Source organism: Labeo rohita, chromosome 9, assembly GCF_022985175.1.
Source record: "Labeo rohita strain BAU-BD-2019 chromosome 9, IGBB_LRoh.1.0, whole genome shotgun sequence".
Lineage (NCBI taxonomy): Eukaryota > Metazoa > Chordata > Actinopteri > Cypriniformes > Cyprinidae > Labeo > Labeo rohita.
The window spans coordinates 1-26,157 of NC_066877.1; the positions used below are offsets into that span (position 1 = coordinate 1).

The 26,157-nt window shown below is 38.6% G+C and overlaps 1 protein-coding gene and 1 long non-coding RNA gene across 2 annotated transcripts in view; one reads left to right on the plus strand and one right to left on the minus strand.

Moving 5' to 3' along the window:
- Positions 1-11: 11 nt before the first annotated feature.
- On the plus strand, positions 12-3,346 carry LOC127170720 (uncharacterized). The gene is made up of 4 exons (XR_007828396.1): positions 12-694; positions 815-878; positions 1,113-1,189; positions 1,273-3,346. It is a non-coding gene; the product is annotated as an uncharacterized LOC127170720 (long non-coding RNA).
- Positions 3,347-8,256: 4,910 nt separating this feature from the next.
- The window catches only part of si:dkey-11f4.7 (piezo-type mechanosensitive ion channel component 2), a 169,845-nt gene continuing 151,944 nt past the window's right edge, over positions 8,257-26,157 (minus strand). Inside the window, 6 exon segments of the mRNA XM_051118918.1 lie at positions 8,257-9,698; positions 11,175-11,394; positions 17,343-17,629; positions 21,397-21,566; positions 21,814-21,906; positions 24,749-24,937. Coding sequence (XP_050974875.1) covers positions 9,446-9,698; positions 11,175-11,394; positions 17,343-17,629; positions 21,397-21,566; positions 21,814-21,906; positions 24,749-24,937 — 1,212 coding nt within the window. The 3' untranslated portion in view covers positions 8,257-9,445.

The window sequence follows — 26,157 nt, forward strand, 5'->3', positions numbered from 1 at the left end:
CTTAACTTTTCAAACTTTTCAAACTTTTTAAACTTTTCAAACTTTTCAGACTTTTTAAACTTTTCAAACTTTCTGGTCCGGCTTTCTCAAGCCAACTTAAAGTTTGTCTTGACAAACTTTTTTATCTAGTTTCCCTTGTTCTCGTGTTTTCCCGTGTTTAGTTCTCTCGCCTGGTCATCTCGTTTTCGACTGTCTCGCCGCCTGCCTTTTTGGACTATCGCTCGTTATAAGGATTATTCGCTCGTCTCGCCTCTGACTCACCTGTTTGCTGTTGTTTTGACCCTACCTGTTTTCAACCATGTATCTGTCTCGTTCCTCTTAATAAAAGCTAGCGAATGGATCCGCTCGCCTCTTGTCTCACTCATTCCGTTACAATTATAGTATAACCTTTTTTTTTTTTTTTTTTTTTTTTTGTTAATAATTAGAGTTAATAATACCTTAAAATATTAGTATTATTATGTTTTAAGTATTATTACGTTAAGAGCTAAAAGTGTTGTTGTTTTAGGATGTTACAGATTACATTATGAACATTTTATAACATTAATATGTAAATCTATATATAATAACTTGTTGGATTATGTAGCAACTCACAATGTAAGTGTAAGTTTTGTAAAACTCTATGTCTTCTTCTGCCCTGAATGCTAAATCAAGTTTAACACTGACTGTTGGATCATCTGAGATTGGTGATTTCAAGGTGAGATCTGAGGAAATATAATAATCTATTACCAGACAGTAATGATTCATGTCATATATTCATTTTGGTAGATCAACATAATAAGATATTGTTTTATATGTGTTATCTTTCTGTGTACAGACTGCCGGGCTCGAACAAATGTTGGTGATTGCAGTAAACGTGTTCGCACTTCCAAAACTAAATGGTAAAAATTTCAAATTATTATAAACTATGTCATTATTTAAAGTATTCATATGCATGCAAATTTCTTTGCAACCAAGTAAAGATAAGTTTGAAAACTATAGACTTTGCAAACCTGGTTTTAGAAAGTCTGGGAACTATCTAATAACTGTTGTTGTTAGGGCCTAAGCACTGTTGATGCGAGGACCCTGTTGGAATTCTTCTGTTTATTTTCATTATATTCTACTTTGTATTGTAGATTACCTAAAGACTGGCTTTCCCCTACCCACACTGCAGAGCTTTAGTTTGATTAATTCTAAATTGCTTATAAAAAACGTAAGTACTATTAAGTTACTATTAAGTAAAAAGCAACTTGTGGTAGAGCCTAAATTTGTTTACCTTTTGTGACTTTCTTTCAGGGCTTTGTGGTCATTTTAACAGATGTTGAAGATTCTTGGATAGTCTCAGTGAAAACTAAGGTTCAAACAAAATGATCACTTCATTGGAGTCCAAGTAAAATGGCTTGCAGGGAAGGGTGGTGTGATGTCTTACAGCTCAGTTCAGAGGAAGATTATTTGTTTTGTGAAAATAAATTAACATATTGAGTCCTTAGAACACAACATAAATGTGACAGATACACACACACACACACCTACACACACATTCATATGCTCTTCCATCACAATATGTAACATATAGCATACTAACTCTTTTACTAAACACATATACAAACAATAAATAGATTTGCACTGATGCTTGTGGTGTATATTGCACAAATAAATACATAAATGGAATGGTACTCTTAATAAGCTATGGCAAATAAGACATTATGTGTGTTGACTGAGAGTGTGGATGGCCTTAGGGTAAAAACTGTTGATAAATCTGGAGGTCTGTGTTTTGATTTATCTGAAATGTCTTCCTGAGGCCAAAAGGTGAAACAAAGAGTAGCTGGGGTGGAAACAGTCTGTAACAATCTTTTTTGCTCTTGAAAGGTAGTGGGTGTTCGCTATATCCTGTAGTGTGGGAAGAGGGCAGCTGATGATTATCTCTGCTGTGTCAATGACCCTCTGTAGTGCATTTTGTCCGCTGCTGTGCAGCCAGCATACCACACTGTGAGGCAATATGTTAGAATGCTCTCTATTGCAAACAGTAGAAGGTCACCAGCAGTTTCCTTCTTAAATTATACTTTTTTTAGAACACGCAAAAAGTGCAAGCATTAACTGTGGTGTTTGCAGACCAGGAGATATTGTTAGAAATGTGGGTTCCCAAGAATTTAAAATTGTAAATTCTTTCCACGCAGTCTCCATTTATGAAAATGGGAGAGGGATCAGATCTGCACTTCCTAAAATCTAAAATAATTTTCTATTTTTCTCCTTTTTTAACATCTCTTTTTTGTGTTCAATTTGATAATACAATATTAAAAACACATGAAATAACACTTCATTTCAACATTTGCTTTAATTGAGTTCCCATTTTTTTTCTCTATGCAATGTAATTTAATAGTCAATTTACAGTAAATTACAGCAGTTTTGACAGCAGTATATTTCTGTTTTATTATGGTTTGTTTGCTTTAAACACAATTTACAATTTAATGCTGTTTAACCCCACTGCAAAACCTTGTAGTGTCCACAAAGAGTAAAAGTGTTGCAGTTAATTAGATTATTAACTGAATATTTAAGTGCTGATTGAGCATTAGTTCAACATTAATTGTTAACAAGCAGAATCACTGAAGGAAAGTGAAACATAATGACTACAACTTCTAGCCACAGGCTTAGATGAAAGTAGCTGAAATAAAAAGACATTAATCTCTTAAAGATCTCTGCAGAGAATAATTAATCATCTCCACAAACAGCATACTTATTGCTAACCACTTTGACTTTTTTTTCTTTTAGAAGTCTACAAAAGTTCTTAGTGAGAATTATAGAGGTTTAGATGTTGATGTTTTATTGAGTTTTGTTTGAAGTTACCGTAATAGCAGCTAGTCTAGTCAAGTCAAGTCACCATTATTTATACACCGCTTTTAACGATACACAATTGTGACAAAGCGTCTGTACAGTGTTAAATAGGAAATATTGCATCAATAATGCCAAAGGGCAATAGTAAACACTCAATTTTCAGGTAAAGACAGTTCATCATTGGATTCAATGATGTCATCATCTAGCTCAGTTCAGTTCAAATAGTATACGATATCATTTGAAGAAAAAGTGTCTCCAACTAAGCAAACCAGAGGTGACAGCGGCAAGGAACCAAAACTCCATCGGTGACAGAATAGCCATCTAGGTGACGAGGTCTTCACTGGGGATCCGTCTCTGGGGCTCATCTAGTCGATGTGGTCTCCGCTGACATTCAGGGCCATAGAGGTTGTCTCTAGGTGCTGATCCACCATCTGGGCTGGGTACAGACTGGATCAGGGGATTGCAGTGACCATCTGATCTGGATACAGGCTGGATCTGGTGGTTACGGTGGCCTCAGAATAAGAAAGAAACAGACTAATATTAGCGTAGATGCCATTCTTCTGACGATGCACTGAGTACATCGGGTGTTATGGGAAGTGTTCCCAGTTCCGGTTGACCTAATTAGTGCAGCCTAACAATCCTTTAAAGGATTTGAAATATAGAAATATGCTGATGTGTTATGTGTAAGCCAGGTTAAAGAGATGGGTCTTTAATCTAGATTTAAACTGACAGAGTGTGTCTGCTTTCTCAAACAGTGTTGGGTAGACTGTTCCAGAGATTGGGCGCTAAATAAGTAAAATGATCTGCTGCCCGTGGTTGATTTAGATATTCTAGGTATTATCAAATTGCCAGAGTTTTGAGAACGCAGCGGACGTAAGGGACTATGACAGAATAGCCATCAAGTATTAGACAGTGTTTTAGGTTATTACACGCAGAGGTTTTAGGTCCAATAATTAACACCTCTGTTAGTGTTTGTTTTAGTTGGGCTTTTGGCTTTCAATATTTTTTTTACTCTGGCTGTTGTAGCTGTGTGTTTGTAAAGCACATTAGTTATCGCAAGAAAGGCCAGAGAAAATAGATATCTTGACTACTTGCATGTAGTGATATAGGAAGCGATCTATTCATGTTTGCAGTTCTGTTGTGTTGGGATATAAGGGGTTTCTGTTGTCTGAGTTTTTGTGGGTTATGTTACCTGCTGTCCTAATACAAAGCACACAACGCAGGAGTAGTCCAAGGAAATAGTCTTTAATAATAAATCCACACAGAATAACAGAATGAGTCCAGGGCCTGAATGTATAAAACTTCTCAGAAATGCTCTGAAGAATTAAAGTTTGACTTGAGTGTCAAAAAATTCTTAGTAAAAAGTATGACTTTTCTAAGAGTAGGAGACTTTTATAAAGAAACTAAAAGCAACTTTCAGTAAAGTCTGATTTTTAAGTGTTGACTGAGGTGACACTTAAGTGTTTTGAACTAAGGACTACAATGATTTCAACCCAAAATGGCCGCCCTTGACCTCTGAAACAGCCAGTAGGGAGCCTGCTCATGTAAAGTCACAGCAGCACAACACCAATCATTTGATGTACGATAAAATCATTTAATTAAAACACTATTTGATATTTCAATGTATTAAAAAAAATGCTTTGCATTGTGCAAAAATATCACAGATTATTACTGATGTCCTTGTTTACAGTTGGAACAATGATGTGAACATGAGTTCCATCAACAGCTCCAATAATTCCAAGAAAGCCCACAATCCTCATAAAAGGGTCTTGTTTTTGCAGCATGGTTTGACCGTCAGTTGGAAAGTCAATGAACTGCCATTATGGCCAAGAGAAAAAAAAATGTTACTGATTTTGTAAACATATTGCATATTTGCTTGGTGTCAATTGTTTTACTTCTGATAATAATGCAGTGAAACATGCCAAACTGTGCGGTCATAAAAACAAGAGAGGACCAACAAAATATTAATAACTGATTATGTTGTAGTCTAAGTCAGTGTTGCCAATTTAGTGATAAGTGTTTAGTGGCTTCCTCACCCCTTTTGAGACTTTATTTAAAAACCTAGCAACAAAATAAATTTCTTGGACAAAACCTTATTTAATTAATTAATTACACTCCCCCACTGATCTATTTATATTTATATAGATTAGTGAACTCGCTATTATGACCTCATACTCCTCAGCTACATTTAGCGACTGTTTTAGCTATTTTCAATTAAAAGCAGTTGGCAACACTGATCAGTGTTTTTGTTTTGTTTTGTTTTGTTTTGTTTTTCATATTTTGATGGTTTAAGTGAAATGTGAGGTCATTAAAACCCTCCACACATCACTTTTGGCCACTCTTGTATTTGGTGGGGTTAGTGTCACAGCATTTAAGACCCTGCTTACTGTGTCATCACTGGTGCATTGCTGCATTTTTCCAATTTTCCAAAAAAAAAAAAAACTTAATTACCACTTTTATTACTGCAGTTAGAGCATTGATTTGTAGTTTCTTACTTGGTCAGTTATAAAAAAAAATTGCTTGATGATCAAGTTTGCAACATTTTATCAATTCCGTTTCATCACATAACACCAATAGGTCATATGTTCATTGGACAGTGTGTGTCTCCTCCTCTTTGCTGCCGTCTTGTTACTCCTAACTAGGTTAGGAGACCTCTCCAGCTCTCTTAACTAATTAAGGAAGTGAGTCTTAACACTTAGAAACCGTCGTGATTCACTCTTGATCTTAAATCTAGGGAAAAAAAGAGTAAAATTACGTCATTCTTAGAATTTTGACACACTTAAGACTAAAATTTTACTCTGAGTGGCTTTATACATATGGCCCCAGGAGACTCAAAACAACATCATCAACTCAGGGTAACAAAACCAGCCAAGAAACTTAGGAAACACAGGGCTTAAATAATCAGGTGAAACGAGGGAGAATGGAAACAGGTGGAAACAAATCAATTAACTAGACCAGGGGTCACCAAACTTGGCCAGTGTCCTGCAGAGTTTACCTCCAACTTTCCTCAACATGCCTGCCTGGAAGTTTAAAGTATACCTAGTAAGACCTTGATTAGCTGGTTCAGGTGTGTTTGATTAGGGTTGGAGCTAAACTCTTCAGGTCAAATGAAACAATTAAACAGACCAAACACGTGAAAAGTTACCATTGTGCTGAAGAGTTACCTGTGTTTAAGTCAAGGATGAGCAGCGAAACATTCGTTATTCTGCATGTTGCTTTATTTAAAGGCAATAACTGTGGAGTTGATGATGAAGTGGTCTTTTTGTTTCTAAAAAATCTGAATTAAAATTATGGTTTTATTTTTATTGCTTTTGCTTAATTGAGTCAATTTTCAGAATTTTCTTTTTTAGTAGACTTAAATGTAAAAAGTTCAGAATACTAATATGTAGGGCTGGGCGATAAAAAAAAAAGTGATATCTTGATATTGTCAACATTTTTACGATATTCGATATATATCTCAATATGTTTGCATTTGCTTTTAAATAATAAAAACATGGTTTTCCCAATAATACTAAAAAAAAGATAGAAAAGCTATTGTTACAAAACAAATACAAAATATTTACTGCAAATTTAAGCAGTTAAAAAAAATCTAGTGATCACTTACTACTTCTTATTAAATTAACACATGTATATGTGTCTGAAGCAGTGCAAAACAAGTACAGAATGTGCATTCTGTCAACTTTTTAGTGCATGTAATTTACAATTTACACTGTGCAACTGTGGGAAGTAATTAAACTGGGATAGGTTTTTAGCTAACAACACAAGTCTATCAACTGTCTGTGGTTTAAGAGAAGCTCTGTGTCATGAAACTATTTTCCCACTGGCACTAAAAACCCTCTCAGATGGGGAGCTGTTGCTGGAACACATAGTTATTTCTTAGCCATTTTGCAAATTTGGGGAAATGTGCCTCATGGATGCTCAAGCACCATGAGTAGCACAAATCAATAAAATGTGGACTCGGTTTATTTTACCTCATCTAGTCTACTGATTCATTATAGGCTTTCTTTTTTTTTTTTTTTTTTTTTTTTTAAATATATTATATACGTAAATTAAAACCAAAGATTTATGCACTCTCTTTGTCTATACTAAGAAAACTGGTGAAACAAATTAAAAATATTATAACGGTGAAATTCCTAATACTAATTCCAAATTGCAATAGCCTATGTTTCTCTATTCAAATACGTTATTGAGTGATCACAGACACAATACAGTTGAGATCTCTTGACGCAAACAATACAGTCAAGATCTCTTGATAAGTAGACTGGTTGAGTGACACTTTCATTTTGATCGCTAAACTCCAGTTTGTCTGTGTTTTCAGATCATCGTCAGCGCTTCCGCAATGAAGAGCGAGCTCGAGTGCATGGTTGCCAGATTGCTTAAAATAAGCAAAACACCAGGCAGAAAATGTATCCTTGTAACAGCGAAGCTCTGATTCAGGGATTTGAACTCTTGATATCTGGCAACCGCACTCATGAAAGAGCACCCCCACCTCATGTCTCTTGTGTACTTATACGTAAGGGGACGTAATAAACGTTTGGCGCATTCTTTTGGGAAAGTATGCTTGAATTTTAAATGTTCTATATTCACGATATTTTCAAATTGTACATCGTCATCAAAAATATTGAGATATTATCACTAATATTCAGTATATCGCCCAGCCCTGCTAATATGCTGACATTATAAATATTAGTTTTTTAAGCATAAATGGCAGTTGGCAAATTTAAGACAATTTCTGCAAATGAAATAAACTTTTAAACTTTGTGCATTACAGTAACATTCTGTAAAGTGAGTACTGTAAAATTAACTGTACCACAGGAAAATGTATTTTTCAGTATTTTACCGTTAATTTACAGGACAAGTTTTATTGCACTGTAATTCTAAATTCAGTGTAAAAGTAACCCTTGTGCGTCAATAAAAAAAAAAAGTTACACATAGGTCCTTAGTGGACAAAAATGTCCATGTCAAAAAACTGTCAAAACAATTTGAAGCTACAGAGCACAGACTTAAGTTTAGTCTAATTTTAAAGAAGACCTGTGACAGATTATTGTTGAAGTAGAAAAGGTTTAAAAAGTGAAACCAAAAAAAAGTTAAAGAGGTTTAAGTTTTATGGACAATATTTTATAGAAACTTGCTAGAAAATCAAAGCCATATATCTAAAAAAATTGTGTTCCAAATTTGAGGTTGATATCTCAAACAATTAGCTTTCATTAAGATTTTGTTTGGGCGCAGTAACGGATTTTCCTCATTAGGTCCCAGCAAAACTTCACTGGTGAACACAGTGGTTGGTTTTGTGATTTGCAGTATTTTTTCTCTCTCTAATATTACAACAACACACACACACACACATTTTTTATGACACACATACAAACCACACTCTGACATCCATACCAACACACCCACACAATTATAGCTGCATTATTTATCCAGTTGGCTCTATGATATGCAGAAGCAGAAAACAAGAATAAAGCAAGTATGTGCTTTATAGGCCATACCTGAAAAAAGGGCACCATCTGGTCATAAAAAAAAAATTCAAAAAATAAAAAATAGTAAAAAAAATTACATTTTAAAGTCTTGCCAACAGAATGAAAGCCTGTTAACAAAAATTGCATAAATTTACAGTTAAATGGCACTGTGATTAGAAATTGCAGTTCATTGGGGACATTTTTGTCCTTGAGAGGAACAATTTTTTTGTACCTAGTGCAAAATAGATTTATTAAAGGAAATGGGGGATAAATAGTAAAATTCCAATAAAAATACACAAATTTTATGCAGCTGGCAATAACACTGATATGATAAAATATGATTATATTAAAACAAAAAACGAATTGACAAAAATGTCCAAAAGGTCGCACAAGGGATAGATAGATAGATAAATAGATAAATAAATAAATGCATAACTGCAGATTTACCTCTGATTTACCTTTAGACTGAATTACAGTAATGCTTAACATATAAATATGTAACCATTATTCCTCCAGATCTAAGATGTTTTACTTATAATAGCAGGCAAAATGCTAATTGAACATTAAGGACTAAGCAACAAGATAAATGTAATACAAGTTGTCTTACACATGCCATGGTTTATTATATGCATAGCATAATAATATTTGTACATATTCTAATTCAGAAGAAGCTAACTGAATAAAGATTACATAAAGATTAAATACTTGTGCACTGCATGATTACAAAAAAACACCACTAGTAAAACCATTTAAGCATAAATAATTTCATCCAAACGCCATCATTCATGTATATCAGAGATCTTCAAATCTGGCCCACGAGATGCACTTTCCTGCAGAGTTTAGCTCTAACCCTAATTAAACACACCTAAACATGCTAACCAGTGTCTCAAAGATCGTTCAAAAATCACAGATGGGTGAGTTTGATCAGGGTTGAAGCTAAACTACGCAGCGCATTGGCCCTCTAGGGCAAGATTTGAGGAATCCTGATGTATATTATGTCTTTGATGCTCTTTTCAGTTTATGCAGTTCGTGAAGTTTTGGGCTTCAAAATCCTTCATGGGTAGATGCAAATATATTCCCAAAATTGTCCTTAGTACTGCATTACAGTGTATAAAATGACTTGTGTCTTTCTGAGATGTGGAGAGGGTGATAGTTGTGACAGAAATGTCATGCAGCTACTCATTCTTTTTACGGGTCATTTTGATCATGGTCTCAGGTGAGCGATACAGAAAGATAAGCTTCTCAAACAGTTGCTCCTCCATCTCCATCTCTCCCGTCTCTCGCACAACAAAGATATCGTTGCACAGTTTTAGTACACGGTCCACGCACGGCAGCTCCTCATACATGATGGATCGAGATATGCCTGTGAAGAACTCCCTCACAAACTTACCAACGACCAGCACCACAGACATATACAGACCCACAATGCTGCAATGTCAATAGAAAGAAAACAGAAAAGGAGAGACTTGATTTAAAATCATCTTTTTTTTTTCAAATAATTATTTAATATTTAAAATAGTGCTGTTAGTCAATTAAAAAAATAAAGTTATTAAATATAATTTTATATTGCAATAATTTCACATCAAATCTTTAAATTAATGTAGAATTTAAGATGTAGGATTATCCTTTTTTACTTTTTTTACATTACTCTCTGTGTAATAACAAAAACATTTATTTCAGTGAAAAAATAAGTAAAAAAAAATCTCAGTTTCAACATTTTGAACAATAGGGCCCTACAATCTTTGTCTTTTATTTTTTTCAGAAATTCTTGTGTGTTTTATTTTTTCTGATAATAAAATACATGCATTAAATATTTATTTATTTTTAATTAAATGAAAACGAAACCTTTTTATTTGTTGCCAAACAAACAGTTTTTCTGTTATTTCTGTTTCTATTTCTATTATAATTTCTGCTTTTAATTGTTTAATTAAATTTGCCAGAAATAGGAATTTTTAAACACCAACATTATACTGTACAAAAGTAATACAAGACTAATACGTTTCTGTTACTTAAACTGTACTTTTATTTTGACAGGTTGCCGATTTTTGTGTGTATACACTACGGTATGATGCTAATTTTCTCAAATGAAATGGTAACATTCACATGAAGTGACTCTCACAGCAGTTCTGGAGATTAAGTTCATGCCTTTATCGTCATATAATGAGACATATTTAAACCGTCATGTTGTGTTTTAATATTCACAGACACTAGTCCATATCGCAATTTAAATTAAGGGAGAGATCTACTTTTGATTTATTAAACCAAAAATTGACGAATTCTGCGGAATTCCACGTTATAGAGTAAATTTCGTTTTATGAATGGACTCTGCAATCCCGTCCGTGTTTTAGCCGTTGTGTAAATAAGATAAATAACATAAGGCTATTTCGTTTTTTTAATAAAAGAACAAGGTATAGACCTGTTCTATAGGAAAGGTAACCTTAAATGACATCTGTTGTGATCTGGTGCTATATAGAAAATAAAGTTTACATGACCTTAAAGGGGGCGGCAGCTGCCATTGGGGGGACAGACCGCCCCCCCTAATATAATGGCAGGGGAAACACTGCGGTTACTTTTTTAGGGAGTAACTCAATATTGTAATGCATTACTTTTAAAAGTAACTTTCCCCAACATTGATTCTAGGTGTATATGACTTCCTTCCTTTAGACAAATGTAACCAGAGTTATATTAAATATTATCCTGGCACTCCCAAGCTTTAGAACTGCATAGACGGTGTTTCTCTTCATCAGTCCAAAACAAGTCCAATAAAGTGCATCCATCCAAAATAAAAAGTGCCCAAAACACCCCCACCCCCAAAACAAAATCAAGGCTTTGTAAAAGAGCATAATAGTTTAATATTTACTTACCAAATATGTTTTAGAAATTGCAAAAATGACTGAAACTCACCCATATCCGGCCAGGAAGCCCACACTGGAAGGGCTGACTTTATCATTGAACACCACCATCTCAATACTCTGGCATTTACTGGCTGGAGGGCCTGGAAAACACTCTTCCACCACCCACCATTGTGGCCCCATCTCTGCAGAGCTCCCATTTCCCCGCTGCAGTTTGATGGACAGAGGACGGAAGAACTGTAGATGGAGGTCATCTAGGCTTTTGGGATGTTCTGTGAATGATTCCATTAAAGTCATGAAAATGTCCTATTTTTTTTACATTTAATCATTTAGTAGTAGCTTTTATGCAAAGCAGCTTACAAACGAGGAATACAAAAAAGTGATTCTTCTTAAGCAGGCTATAACAAGCAGTGGTAGAGAGAGTACTGAGAATTTGTACTCAAGTACAAGTACTGTTACATTGCTGAAATAACACTCAAATAAAAGTAAAAGTACAGGTTTTAGAAAATAATTAGTTGCAAACAAAACTGTTTTTTACTCCGTAAAACCCCTTACCCCTACATTCTTTCACGCGTTCACAAAAAGGGGTAGGGATGCCTTGATTCTCTTTTCGCTGGAGGGGTAGGGGTGGAAGTAGAGGGAAGGGCTAGATAGTCCTTCAAACAAAGATTCTTCGGGACCACACAATCTGGTCACTTTATTTTAACTCCCTGGGGTCAACGTCACAACGTTTTCTGCTTTCTAAGGCTGAGGGAATACCAAAGCTTGTATATTCTGCTCTCTCCTCGTATGTTAACCCCAAAATGTGCTCATATATTGACATGGCTTTATTGAAGTATATATGGAGTAATAGGACTGAAAATGTTAACAAAAAGAGAAACAGTTATTAGATCTTTTTTTTTCAAAATTATTCTCTGCCTCATCCGCTCTTGGGTCCTCTCTCTGTCCTGACACCACACACTGACCAGCAATGGACCCAGCGGAAGAATCGTCCCTGCAGTCTGCATTGGAACTTCAGGGAGCTATGTTGGGCCGTCACGAACAGGAGCTGTCATCCACCCGCCACTCAGTGGACAACTTGTCGGCTCAGTTCGTGGGTTTGGTGGAGCGCCTCGATCGCCTCACTCTTAGTGGTTTTGCCTCAGCACCCTCGACGGCCTGCCCGTCCCCGCTGTCATCTGAACCTTGAGTGAATAATCCTCCCACGTATGCCAGTGAGCCTAAAAGCTGTAAATCATTCCTCATTCAGTGCGAGGTAGTTTTTTCTCTTCAGTCTAGAACCTACGCATCGGAAACTTCAAGAGTGGCGTACGTCATTTCTTTGGTTACTGGCAGAGCGCACGAATGGGGTACCGCTGTATGGGAGTCACAGGCCAGGTGCTGTTTTGATTTTGAAAGCTTCAAAGGAGAGATGATTAAGACTTTTGATCAATCTGTTTTTGGTAAGGAGACGTCTAGGCTGTTGGCGTCCATTCAACAGGGCAGACGATCTGTGGCAGATTATTCAGTTGAGTTCCGCACTCTGGCCGCTACTTGTGGGTGGAATGCTGAGGCACTGGTTGCACGTTTTTTAGAAGGACTTAACGACGCCTTCAAAGATGAATTGTATGCTCGCGAGGTTCCGGATCGTCTAGACGATTTCATTAGCCTTGCCCTCTGATTGGACGCCAGGAGAGAGCTGCGTCGTCGTGCTCGGATGCGCACAGAGCCTGTCGCGCCTACTCCTCTTGCCCCGAGTTCAGATGAATGTGAACCCATGCAGGTTGACCGCTTGCGCCGGACTGCCAAGGAGAAACAGCGCTGCCTGCTGGAAGGTCTTTGCTTGTACTGCGCAGCTCAAGGTCATCACGCTCAGTCCTGGCCTCTTAAACAGTCCCGTTCACCACAAAGGGTTAATATGAGTGGTACGGCCATTTCCTCCACTCATGGGTCACGTACTATGCTGTCTGTGTCCATAATCACTAAACATGCTTCTTTTAAGGGGTCAGCTCTCATTGACTCAGGAGCAGAGGGTAACTTCATTGATGAGGAGTGGGCGCGTGTCCGGGGAATTCTCTTCCAACCCCTCCCATCGACTATTATCGCTCATGGGTTCGACGGGCCGACCTCTGATGAGGCTCTCGCAGATCACGGACTCGGTGAGTCTCCTTACCTCGGGGAATCATCGGGAGGAGCTCAGGTTTTTGGTGTGCAAGTCCCCATCTGCCCCTATGGTTTTGGGTCACCCCTGGCTCACTCATCATGGGCCGTTAATTACCTGGGCAGATAATTCAATTAATTCTTGGGGTTTATATTGTCATACACACTGTCTTGTGGCTGCTCCTTCTCCGGTGTCTGTTTCTATGTCCCTACAGGAAGAGGAGATAGATCTCTCCCGGGTACCCTCCTGCTACCATGATCTGCGGGCGGTGTTCAGCAGGTCCCGAGCTGTCTCTCTCCCACCCCATCAACCGTATGACTGTGCCATTGACCTCCTCCCTGGTACTTCTCCGGCTCGCAGTCGGCTTTACTCCCTCTCCGTGCCTGAGCGGGAGGCTATGGAGAAGTATTTAAATGATTCTCTGGCCGCCGGTATTATTCGTCTTTCCTCTTCTTTGGCTGGGGCGGGGTTCTTCTTTCTGAAAAAGAAGGATGGCTCTCTGCGTCCCTGCATAGACTATCGAGGGTTGAATGACATCACTGTTAAGAACCGGTACCCCCTGCCGCTGATGTCTTCGGCCTTCGATCTCTTGCAGGGAGCCGAGTTTTTCACAAAGTTGGACCTTCACAACGCTTACCATCTAGTTCAGATAAGGGAAGGGGACGAATGGAAGACCGCCTTTAACACCCCCCGGGGGCACTTTGAATATCATGTTCTTCCCTTTGGCCTCTCCAACGCCCCAGCAGTCTTCCAAGCACTTGTCAATGATGTGCTTAGGGACATGATTGATAAGTTTGTTTTCGTCTACTTAGACGACATCTTAATTTTTTCTCCCTCTCATCAGGATCATGTCCAGCACGTCCAGGAGGTGCTTCAATGGCTGCTAGAGAATCAGCTGTTTGTCAAGGCGGAGAAGTGCGAGTTCCACGCTAAGTCCGTTTCGTTCTTGGGACACATCATGTCGGTGGAGGGGATTCGCGTGGACCCTGCTAAGGTAAGAGCCGTCTCCGACTGGCTGACACCTGACTCCTGAAAAGCCTTACAGCGGTTCCTGGGTTTCGCCAACTTTTATCGGCGGTTCATCAGGAACTTCGGACAGGTGGCGGCCCCTTTGACGGCGTTGACCTCCACCAAGATCAAATTCAGTTGGTCAGCGGCCGCCCAAGCGGTGTTTGATGAGCTTAAACACAGATTCCCTTCAGCTCCCATTTTGGTAACCCCTGACCCCTCCTGTCAATTTGTGGTGGAGGTCGCCGCGTCAGAGGTGGGCGTCGGGGCCGTGCTCTCCCAGGTATCCCCTCTAGATAACAAGTTGCACCCTTGTGCTTTCTTTTCACATTGTTTGTCTCCCGCAGAACGAAACTATGACATCGGTGACCGTAAGTTGTTGGCTGTTCGACTAGCTTTGGGGGAGTGGCGTCACTGGCTTGAGGGAGCGGTCCTTCCTTTCCTGGTGTGGACTGACCATAAGAATCTCGAATATATCCGGTCCGCCCGCCGGCTGAACGCCAGGCAGGCTTGCTGGGCTTTGTTCTTTGGGCGCTTCGACTTCACCCTGTCTTACCGCCCAGGTTCTAAGAACGCCAAACCAGACGCCTTGTCGCGGCTTTTCGCTCCGCCAGGTGGACCGCCTCCCGACACCATAATTCCTACCCTCGGCTAAAGAGACGGCCCGGGTGGTCATTGACTATGTCTTCTGGATCCACAGGCTTCCGGAGGATGTGGTCTCTGACAGGGGGCCCCAGTTCGTTTCCCACTTCTGGAGAGAATTCTGTCGGCAGATTGGTGCCTCCGCTAGTCTGTCGTCAGGTTTTCACCCTCAGACCAACGGCCAGACCGAGCGCGCCAACCAGGATCTCAGACAGATGCCTGGCGTCCCACAACCCCTCATCCTGGAGTCAGCAGCTGACTTGGGCAGAATATGCCCACAACTCATTACCGGTGTCGTCGACAGGTATGTCCCCATTCATGTGCTGTCTGGGTTATCAACCTCCTTTGTTTCCTTCCCAGGGCACCGAGGCAGCTGTCCCCTTTGTTCAGGCATTTACTCAACGCTGTTGCCGTACCTGGAGGAGGGCCAGGGAGGCACTCATCCGGACGAGGGGAAGTAACAAGACTGCCGCGGACAACCGCTGCAGGTTGACTCCCTATTATGTCTGTGGTCAGCGGGTTTGGCTCTCCACTAAAGATTTACCACTCTGGGTCCCGTCTCGGAAGTTGGCTCCCAAATTTGTCGGGCCATATCAAATTACTAAGGTTGTCAACCTGGTGACGGTCCGTCTTCGGTTGCCCAATTCCCTTTGTCGTGTGCACCCTGTCTTTCATGTGTCTAAAATTAAGCCTGTCTTGCATTCTCCCCATTCCCCTACTGTGTCTCCCCCTGTTGTTCCCCTCCTCCTATTATGGTTGACGGTTTTCCTGCCTACAAGGTCAGGAGAATCTTAGACTCTAGACGTCGTGGCCGGGGACATCAGTACCTGGTGGACTGGGAGGGGAACGGTCCGGAGGAGAGATGTTGGGTTCCGGCTCAGGACGTCCTGGACCGCTCGCTCATCAATGAGTACCTCCAACGCGACCCTTCTTCCTCTGGCACTCCAGGGGGCGCTCCTGGGGGAGGGGGTACTGTCAGGACTTGGGTAGGATCTGTCCGTTTTGCTGGGTTTTTCTTTCTATTTTTATTGTGTTTACTTGTTTTTTTCGTTACGTATCATTTTTATCCTCTTTTATTCGTTTGGGTTTCTCTCTCTCTCTCTCCTCCTCTGTTATCTTTTGGGGCTTCCCCGTTTGTTCTGGCACCAGCTGATTGCCGTCTGCAATCAGCGTGCTGCTTGTTTGGCGTACCTGCTTCGCCTTACCTTTTAATTAGTCTGTCTATTTCTCCTGGCTGTTCTCTTTGTACCGTGTCAGTGTGTTCTGAGACTTTGCATGCTCTACCTTCGATTTGTCTCCTGTCTAGTCAAGTTAACCATGAGTCTGTTCTGCCCAGCTGGTGTAACGTGTGCTCTGCTCTTAATGCTCGCTCTTCTTGGATTGTCTCTGTGGACCTGGCCCGTGCTCTGGTTACCGACGCTGTTTTTGTCTACCGTCTACATCCCAGTCAGCAGCTCTCTCGACCCTTTTCCGCACGACTATTCTCCAGCCTGACGTTTTGGATTGATGTCCTTCTTCTCTCCCGGGACTCATGGAGGCTGAGCGTCTTGCCTGAACGGGATTTGGATTTTTGGAATTTTTGGATTTGTGGAACTGTTTCTTTTCCCTTCGGACTATTTATTTTGCCCTGCCTTTTTGGCAGAGTTTCTGGCTAATAAAATTATTCTCTGCCTCATCCGCTCTTGGGTCCTCTCTCTGTCCTGACACTGTCATAGCGATATCACAAGACAAAAAATATTATCACATTGTAATATCGCAAGATCATGTTACAACCCTATTAGGTGTATTCAGTGAGGAATTGTTATTTTAACAGAAACAAAGTAAAACACATTGATTAATTTGTACTTACCCATACAGCAAAAAATATAATTTTTCAAATATGTTTTTAAATATATTTCAAAATATACAGAAAATGGCCAAAAAAATGTTAAAATATGTTTACATAATTATATTTTCTGGCCATATATAAATACATTTTTAAAAAGCATTTAAAAAATGCATTTTGACGTCTGTATATTTCAGTCCAAAAAATGCATTTTGCTGCCACAGAAATACATTTAGAAATATATTTTGGTATATGATGTGTGAAACTAAATATATTTACTATTTCAAAAATATATTTTATTGAGCTTCACTGTTTGCAACATATATTTCAAATATATTTTGGCCACAAAAAAATCTTTTTTTTTTGCCATATGGGTAAGTAAAAGTAAAATTACAGACTTTAAAATGTACCCATGAAATTACAAATACCAGAAAACTACTGAAATACAGTCATGTGAGAAGATGTAATTTGTTATCTCCTCCACTGATAACAAGAGGTGCTAAAATACAAATTTTCAAACATTTTGTCTTGAAGAGTACAGCCAACAACAGAGTAGGAAAATACTTAGAAAAGAAAGAAAGAAAGAAAGAAAGAAAGAAACTCACCCACTTGAAGTCGATGTGCTATTTTAGCATTAGGCCCAGAAGTTCCTCTGATATATTTTGGCAGCAGATTTTCCAGTAACCTGACAATCATCAAAAAACAGATGGAATGAGAAGTGGCAAAAAACAGATGTTGAAAGCATCTAAATTTAAAGGTTTAAAAAAACACTTACACTGGACGAATGCGTGTCCCTCTGAGCATAGACACCAGTTCCTCTCTCAGTACACTATCTTCACACTTCACTGTGTGTTCACCAGCCGCCTCTGCATTCATCACCAGAGATGCATTTCTGCTCAAACATGCAAAAAAAAAAAACACAAAAAAAAAAAAAACACTCACAATGACACATCACATGTACCATAAAATGTTCAACCTTTTTATTATTATGAAATAAGACAGAAGACACATGAGTGAGAACATAAAGCACTGCCCCCCCATCATAGTACACTTTATTGCCAGTGTATTTTCACATATCTTCACATGCAATGTCAGTAAAATTACTGCGACTTTTACGTTCTGTAAAAAGGTCCAGAAAAATTACCTCAGGTAACGCTATTGCTATGTACGTCAATATTCTGTCATTTCCTGTTTAAAAGTATTTTACTGCAGTTTTTCAAGTATGGTGGCCTTCAGTTGCATTCTCGGCTGTGTCTTCTGCATATGATGACTCAAACCATTCAGATCAACATGGATGTCATTAGCTTTAGGTAAATGCCTATTACCAACAGAATCAAATCAGAATTTAATTCATTTATTAAAACGCTCAACTGAACCTAACTGTTTTATATACATACATGATGAGTGGGATGTGACAGCAGTGCATAAATTGAGTTACCCCTCCCATTTCTGGTAGTTTTACTGAAATTTCTTATCTTGTACAAATTGGCCATAATTATTACAGAGGTCTTGTGGTAAAATTACATGAATCCATCTACCCTTCTAAAATGAATTAGGGCTTATGGCGCATATTGTGCCTTGAGGGTTGACATGACTTGACTTATCTGAATTCCTCAGCATGTCCAATAGCTCAGAAAAACTTGATGATGTAACAGAAACTATTGACTCTCTCTTTTCCAGGACTCTAGATACGGTTGCTCCTCTGCGCCTAAGGAAGATTAAGGAAAATAGTCCGACCCCGTGGTATAACGAGCACACTCGCGCCCTAAAGAGAGCAGCCCGGAAAATGGAGCGCAGCTGGAGGAAAACAAAATTAGAGGTTTTTCGTACTGCTTGGCGTGAATGTACCCTATCGTGCAGAAAAGCGTTAAAATCGGCCAGATCTGATTACTTTTCGACTCTTTTAGAAGAAAACAAACATAACCCTAGGTATTTATTCAATACAGTGGCTAAGTTAACAAAAAATAAAGAACCAACAGGCACTGACTATGCCCATCAGCATAGCAGTAATGACTTCATGAACTACTTTACTTCTAAGATCGATACAATTAGAGACAAAATTGTCACTATGCAGCCGTCAATTACAGTGTCACATCAGATAGTGCGCTATAGATCTCCTGGGGAACAATTCAACTCATTCTCTACTATAGGTCAGGAAGAATTGTATAAACTTGTTAAATCATCTAAACCAACAACTTGTATGCTAGACCCTATTCCATCTAGGCTACTAAAAGACTTGCTTCCAGATCTCATAGATCCTCTGCTAAATATTATTAATTCATCACTGTCATTAGGATATGTTCCCAAAACCTTCAAACTGGCTGCTATTAAGCCTCTAATTAAAAAACCACAACTTGACCCCAACGAATTAACTAATTACAGACCTATCTCGAATCTCCCATTTCTGTCGAAGATATTAGAAAAGGTTGTATCCTCACAGTTATCTTCCTTCCTACAGAAATATGATATCTGTGAGGATTTTCAGTCAGGTTTTAGACCGTACCATAGTACTGAGACTGCTCTTATTAGAGTTAGAAATTATCTACTCTTGTGATCCGATCGTGGTTGTATCTCTCTGTTAGTGCTACTGGATCTTAGTGCTGCGTTTGATACTGTTGACCACAACATTCTCTTGAATAGACTTGAGAATTATGTTGGCATTAGTGGTAGTGCATTGGCATGGTTCAAATCGTATCTATCTGACCGCCATCAATTCGTGGCAGTAAATGAAGAGGTATCATATCGATCACAAGTGCAGTATGGAGTACCGCAAGGCTCAGTACTAGGGCCATTACTCTTTACGCTTTACATGTTACCCTTGGGTGATATCATCAGGAAATATGGTGTTAGCTTTCACTGCTATGCTGATGATACCCAGCTCTATATTTCTTCGCGGCCCGGCGAAACGTACCAATTTGAAAAACTAATGGATTGTGTAGTTGAGTTAAAAAATTGGATGACAAGTAATTTCTTACTGCTAAATTCTGAAAAAACAGAGGTGTTAATTATTGGGCCTAAAACCTCAGCGTGTAATAACCTACAACACTGTCTAATACTTGATGGCTGTTCTGTCAATTCTTCGTCATCAGTTAGGAACCTAGGTGTGCTATTTGATGGTAATCTTTCCTTTGAAAACCACATCTCTAGTATTTGCAAAACTGCATTTTTCCATCTCAAAAAGATATCTAAACTACGACCTATGCTATCAATGTCAAATGCTGAAACATTAATTCATGCATTTATGACCTCACGGTTAGATTATTGTAATGCTTTATTGGGTGGTTGTTCTGCTCACTTAATAAACAAACTCCAGCTGGTCCAAAATGCAGCAGCTAGAGTTCTTACTAGAACCAAAAAGTATGATCATATTAGCCCGGTTCTGTCTACACTGCACTGGCTCCCTATTAAACATCGTATAGATTTTAAAATCTTGCTAATTACTTACAAAGCCCTGAATGGTTTAGCTCAGTACCTGAGCGAGCTCCTATCACATTATAGTCCCTCACGTCCGCTGCGTTCTCAAAACTCTGGCAATTTGATAATACCGAGAATATCAAAATCAACCGCGGGCGGGAGATCATTTTCTTATCTAGCGCCCAAACTCTGGAACAATCTACCCTACAATGTTCGGGACGCAGACACACTCTGTCAGTTTAAATCTAGATTAAAGACCCATCTCTTTAACCTTGCTTACACATAACAAATCCACATTCTTATAATTCAAATCCGTTAAAGGATTGTTAGGCTGCACTAATTAGGTCAACCGGAACCGGGAACACTTCCCATAACACCCGATGTACTCAGTGCATCGTCAGAAGAATGGCATCTACGCTAATATTAGTCTGTTTCTCTCTTATTCCGAGGTCACATTAACCACCAGATCCAGTCCGTATCCAGATCAGATGGTCACTGCAGTCCCCCGGATCCAGTCCGAACCCAGCCCAGATGGTGGATCAGCACCTAGAGACGACCTCTACAGCCCTGAATGTCAGCGGAGTCCACATCAACTAGATGAGCCCCAGAGACGGATCCACAGTGAAGACCACATCACCTAGACGGCTGTCGGCACAAGACCACGGGAACTTTGGCCAGAGGAGAACTGGCCCCCCGACTGAGCCTGGTTTCTCCCAAGGTTTTTTTCCTCCATTTGTCACCGATGGAGTTTTGGTTCCTTGCCGCTGTCGCCTCTGGCTTGCTTAGTTGGGGACACTTTCTCTTAATACAATATTGCATTTTATTTTATTGTTTTTGATTAACTACCTTTACCTATAAAGTGAGTGTTTAATGTTGCCTTTGGCATTGTTGATGTAGTTTCCTATTTAATACTGTACAGCCGCCTTGTCACAATTCTGTATTGTTAAAGGCGGTATATAAATAAAGGTGACTTGACTTGACTTGACTTGACTCCATCTGCAGAGGCAGGTTATTCTATGCCCACTATGATTCCCCACAGGGTCACATCTGCACATTCAGACAAAAGTGTTGATGACTTGATGTTTTGCTGGTGCCCTTTTATACTCATGTGCACTCCATGGACATCAAGGATTGTCATTGCCCAATGAATTCACATGTTTGCTATGCATGCTTAGACACTGATCATGATAATGGCATTCCCCAAAGCATCAACTAATTTTCTTTGTTGTGATTGTGAGAATATACCGTCTTAAAGTCCAGCGCAGTGTGATGTAGAAGTGTGTTGAGTTGCTGAGTTCATAGATCATGGCATCTCGGCTGGCAGGACTGACGTTCCACAGTCGACTGGCGTCACTTTTGACCTTTGCCGTCACTATGTCCTCTGCCATGTAGTTCACAATAAACTGCATCGCTGACTAATTGAAGCAAATGGAGGACAGTTTGAAAAAAAACCTGTTTAAACTCAAGGTTCAAACTATTATTGTATAACAATTTATAACAATCATGACAAAAATTAAGATTAATATAAGTTTCATTCACAAAAACAGCAATCCAAAGGTGAAATTTCATTTTAGACTGTGTGCATACTAAAATGTGCTGAATGTTGTGAAAGGCAACTATAGATTGTCATTGCTTATGTTTTGGGACAATTGTAATGTGTACCGGGTAAGTGGCGAAGTGATTGCTCATCTTCTGGAAGGCTGATTGAGAGTATGGGATCAGATTGTGTTCCTGAGCAGTCATGGTAAACAATGGCTGTAAACACATTTAATAAGAAAACACGATTAATTTTGTTATACTATAAGGTGACCAGACATGCCACTTCCCAGGACACGTTCTGCCCATTAAATTGCCTAAAATAACCAGGTGTTGGCTGTTTGCGCTGTGCAGATTGATCGTTGTATGATATCTAAGTACCGTGAGAGCTATAGAAAGCAGAGCAGATGACTCCTTATGCTTTCGAATCACTTTCACGGTTCTTTGATGTCATACAATGATCGATCTGTGCAGCACAAACAGCCAGCACCTGGTTATTTTAGGCAAACCCTGGACATAATGTGTCCCTGCAGCATGTCTGGTCACTCTATTATACTAGACCAGAGGTCTCAAACTCAATTCCTGGAGGGCTGCAGCTCTGCAGAGTTTAGCTCCAACCAGCTTCAACTCACACCGGCTTGGAAGTTTCTACTAATCCTGAAGACCTTGATTAGCTGGATCAGGTGTGTTTGATAAAGGTTGGAGCTAAACTGTGCAGGGCTGTAGCCCTCCAGGAATTGGGTTTGAGACCAATCCACTAGACCAGTGGTTCCCACATCTGGGCCCTCATTTATCAACAATGCGTAGAAATATTATTATCTATTATCTATATTTTGTCCTACGAATGAAAATTAGAATGTGTGCAAGTACAAAAAATCCATATTTATCAAATGTGCATACGCGGTTCTTACACACACCAGTAAGTAATCATGGTTGATAAATCCCACATGTTCTTAAGCACCATGCTTGTTCACGTTCATGGTCATTTGCATTCAGAAATGCTGGCAAAAATGGTGACAACATCTCCTTTTATAAATTACGTGAATGTGTAATGTCTTCACCGAAATCATGGTATGCAACACAGACTGAGAAGTCCTGTGCTCTCACTAAACAGCTCAGCGTGGCCTCTGAAAATACGTTCTCTGTGCAGCACATGGTTTTCTGAATTTTCCAGCAAAGCGAGATCAGCCATGACACTATAGCTACATTTCAAATTACTTCTCAGCTGCACAGCAAAAAAAGCAAATGAACAAACAAAAAATGCTTATCTTACTTAGTATTTTTGTCTTGTTTCTAGTCAAAATATCTACAAATTCTAAAAAATCTAAATATATTTAGTAGATAAGCAAAAAGACTAAGATATTTTGTCTTGTTTCCTGGGGTAAAAAAAATCTAAATAAAGTGCATTTTGCTTACAATAAGTAAAATTATCTGCCAGTGGGGTAAGAAAAATAACCGTGTTTTAAGAGGATTTTACTTACCTCACTGGCAAATAGTTTAACTTGTTTTAAGTGAAATTCACTTTCATTTAAATTTTTTCCCCCCAAGAAACAAGACTAAATGTCTTTTTGCTTACCTAGTAAATGCATCTTCTCAATTTAAGAATTTTTAGATATTTTGACTACAAACAAGACAAAATACTAAGTGAGATGAGACTTCTGCAGTGTCTTTTATAGATTTTCACACCAATTATACAAATGTTTAGCTTGATCTATTAAATTATTAATTGAGTATTTGCAGTTAAAAGACAAAGGAAACACGCAGCAGCACTTTCTCTTTGTAGTATCACTATTCTACCACTAGATTCTCTGCGTAAGCATGCTCAGAGTTGTGCTTATATTTACATACATTTCTATATACAAGTACAAATTGGTAGATCCCACACTTTGCATCAAACTGTTTTTACATACTCATTACGCACACATTCATGCCTACACTGTTGACAAATGAGGGCCCTGGTCTTCTGCACATCTTGTACGTCTACCTAATAAAACATGTCTGATTTAACTCATTAGCTTAGTTGTAGGGAATGATCCAAAATCTGTACTGTTGGTAGTATCTAGGCCAGTAGTGTGCAATCCTGCTCCTGGAGAGCCAGTATCCTGCAGAGTTTTGCTCCAGCCAGCTTCAACACACTTGGCTGGCTATCCCTAATGTTGCGTTCAAGTCCTCCTGGGATGTACTTATGATTTGACAAGTCGTCATTATTTTTTCTGGTTTTATTCAATTTATGAAGGTGATGTAAACTGCACCATTATATATTCTATGATAATTATACAATAATATAATATATAGTTTTTTGTACATTACAGAAAAAAAATGTATTACTTTCAACAAAGTTACGGTCAATAGAGACACTGCATATCTATTGTCTTTGTGTCGGATCTTTCTAGCATTTGTAAAACTAAATTTTTCTCCATCTTAAAAACATCTTTAAACTACAACCTATGCTCTCAGTGTCAAATGCAGAAAAGTTAATTCATGTGATCATGACTTCAAGATAAGATTATTGTAAAGCTTTATTGGGTGGTTGCTCTGCATGCTCAGTAATGAAACTCCAGCTGGTCCAACATGCAGCAGCTCGAGTTCTTACTAGAACCAGAAAGTAAGACCATATTACCAGGGTTCTGTCAACACTGCAATGGCTCCCTACTGAACAGTATATACATTTTAAAATCTTGCTAATTACTTATTATACCCTGAATGGTTCAGCTCCTCTGTACCTGAGGGAGCTCTTATTGCATTATAGTTCATTCATGTCCAATGCGATCTCAATACCTAGAATATCAAAATCAACTGAGTGCAGCAAATCCTTTTCCTGTTTAGTGCCCAAACTCTGGAACAGTCTATCTAACATTATTTGCGAGGCAGACACACACTCTGTCAATCTAGATTAAAGACCCATATGTTCAACACAGATAATTCATATATGTCTATAAGTCAGGATGTACGTTATTTATCCCTGCATTAAAGGATTGTATGTATAAAACACTATATAAAAAAAAGCGACTTGACTTATAATACAGATTACAATGTTACTCTTCAGTGCTGAATCACACACCTCATATCCAAATATGCTCAACTGGATGGACACTTCTACAGGCTGATTGGTCACTCCTGCTACAGATTTAACCAAAGACATAAAGAGAAGAGGGAACCAGACGATGCAGATAAGAGCAAAAATAATGAAGCCACCCATAGTGTATTTCACCACCTTCTTCTTTGTCTGTCCACGTCGATGAGGGTATTTCTGTGGCAAGAAAACATTCTATTATTTTATAGTATGCAAAAGACCACAAACATATAAGGAAAAAGTATATTTATAATAACATATAACTAAAGTGAGTACACCATTGTGAAATATATTTTAAATGTCAAACGTTTGAAATTATATTACCCCCTCATTTGACATTTAAAGTATTTCCCATTATACACAAATACTTTAGAAAGATTATATATAAAAAACACTGCTTAAACAAAACAAAACTAAGTATGCCTTTCTCGGTTTTGCATATCTACATCATGCCTCCTCATCAAAAAGAATAGCCAGAGGGGAAAAAAATCTGATTGTGAGGCTTAAAAAAATATAGGAAGATGATTAATCAAAAGATTAATCAAAAATCAATTTAAACATTTACAGCAGGGATCAGTATATAATGAGCAATAGTACTAATCACAACTGCATTGTCTGTTTTTATAAAGCTCATTGTCTCTTTTTCTAAAGAGCTAGACTTGAGCTAGGTGTGTTCCTGCAGATCCTTAAAACTTTTGTACAAGTATTGTGTGTGTGTGTTTGGGGGGGGTGTTAGGTTAATGAAAAAAGTCTTAAATAGTCTTATTTTTACTTATGAGAGGTCTTACATTTTAGATGACACTTTTATTTAGACATATCTAAACAATTTTATCTAAAATCTTATTAGCGTTATAACATTTTTATTATTCTTTCTTTGTGGATTTGCTTGTTCATGTGACAGTTCGCAGCATTTAAAGGGGTCATGAACTACTTTTGTTTTTTTTTGTACTGTTCTCTGAGGTCCACTTATAAAGTTACTAAGATTTTTACATTAAAAAACATTGCTATTTATTATTTGAAAGTAATATGCTATTTTCTGTCTTGTTTTAGGCCTTGTTTGCAAACTAATTTGTGGTAAATTAGGTGAACAAAAGACCAAGTTCTTACTGACGCTATCTGGAACTTCATTAATAATAAGGTTCATCAAATAAAGTTTATAATTTGGTTTCTGCGTAGACCTGCCCCTAAAATTCAAGATACTCAAACATTTTTGCCTTGATGAGTTTTTGTTATACATTTATAACATATTAAGTAGTGATGTCACAATATTACACGAGCAGAGCACTGTTTTCCCAAATATCAGCACGATTACAAATGTGTAATTCTATTCAGTGACCTATTTATAAGCATAGTCACTTGCCTTGCTCCTTTTCCATTTGAATGAACTGGTTGAATGA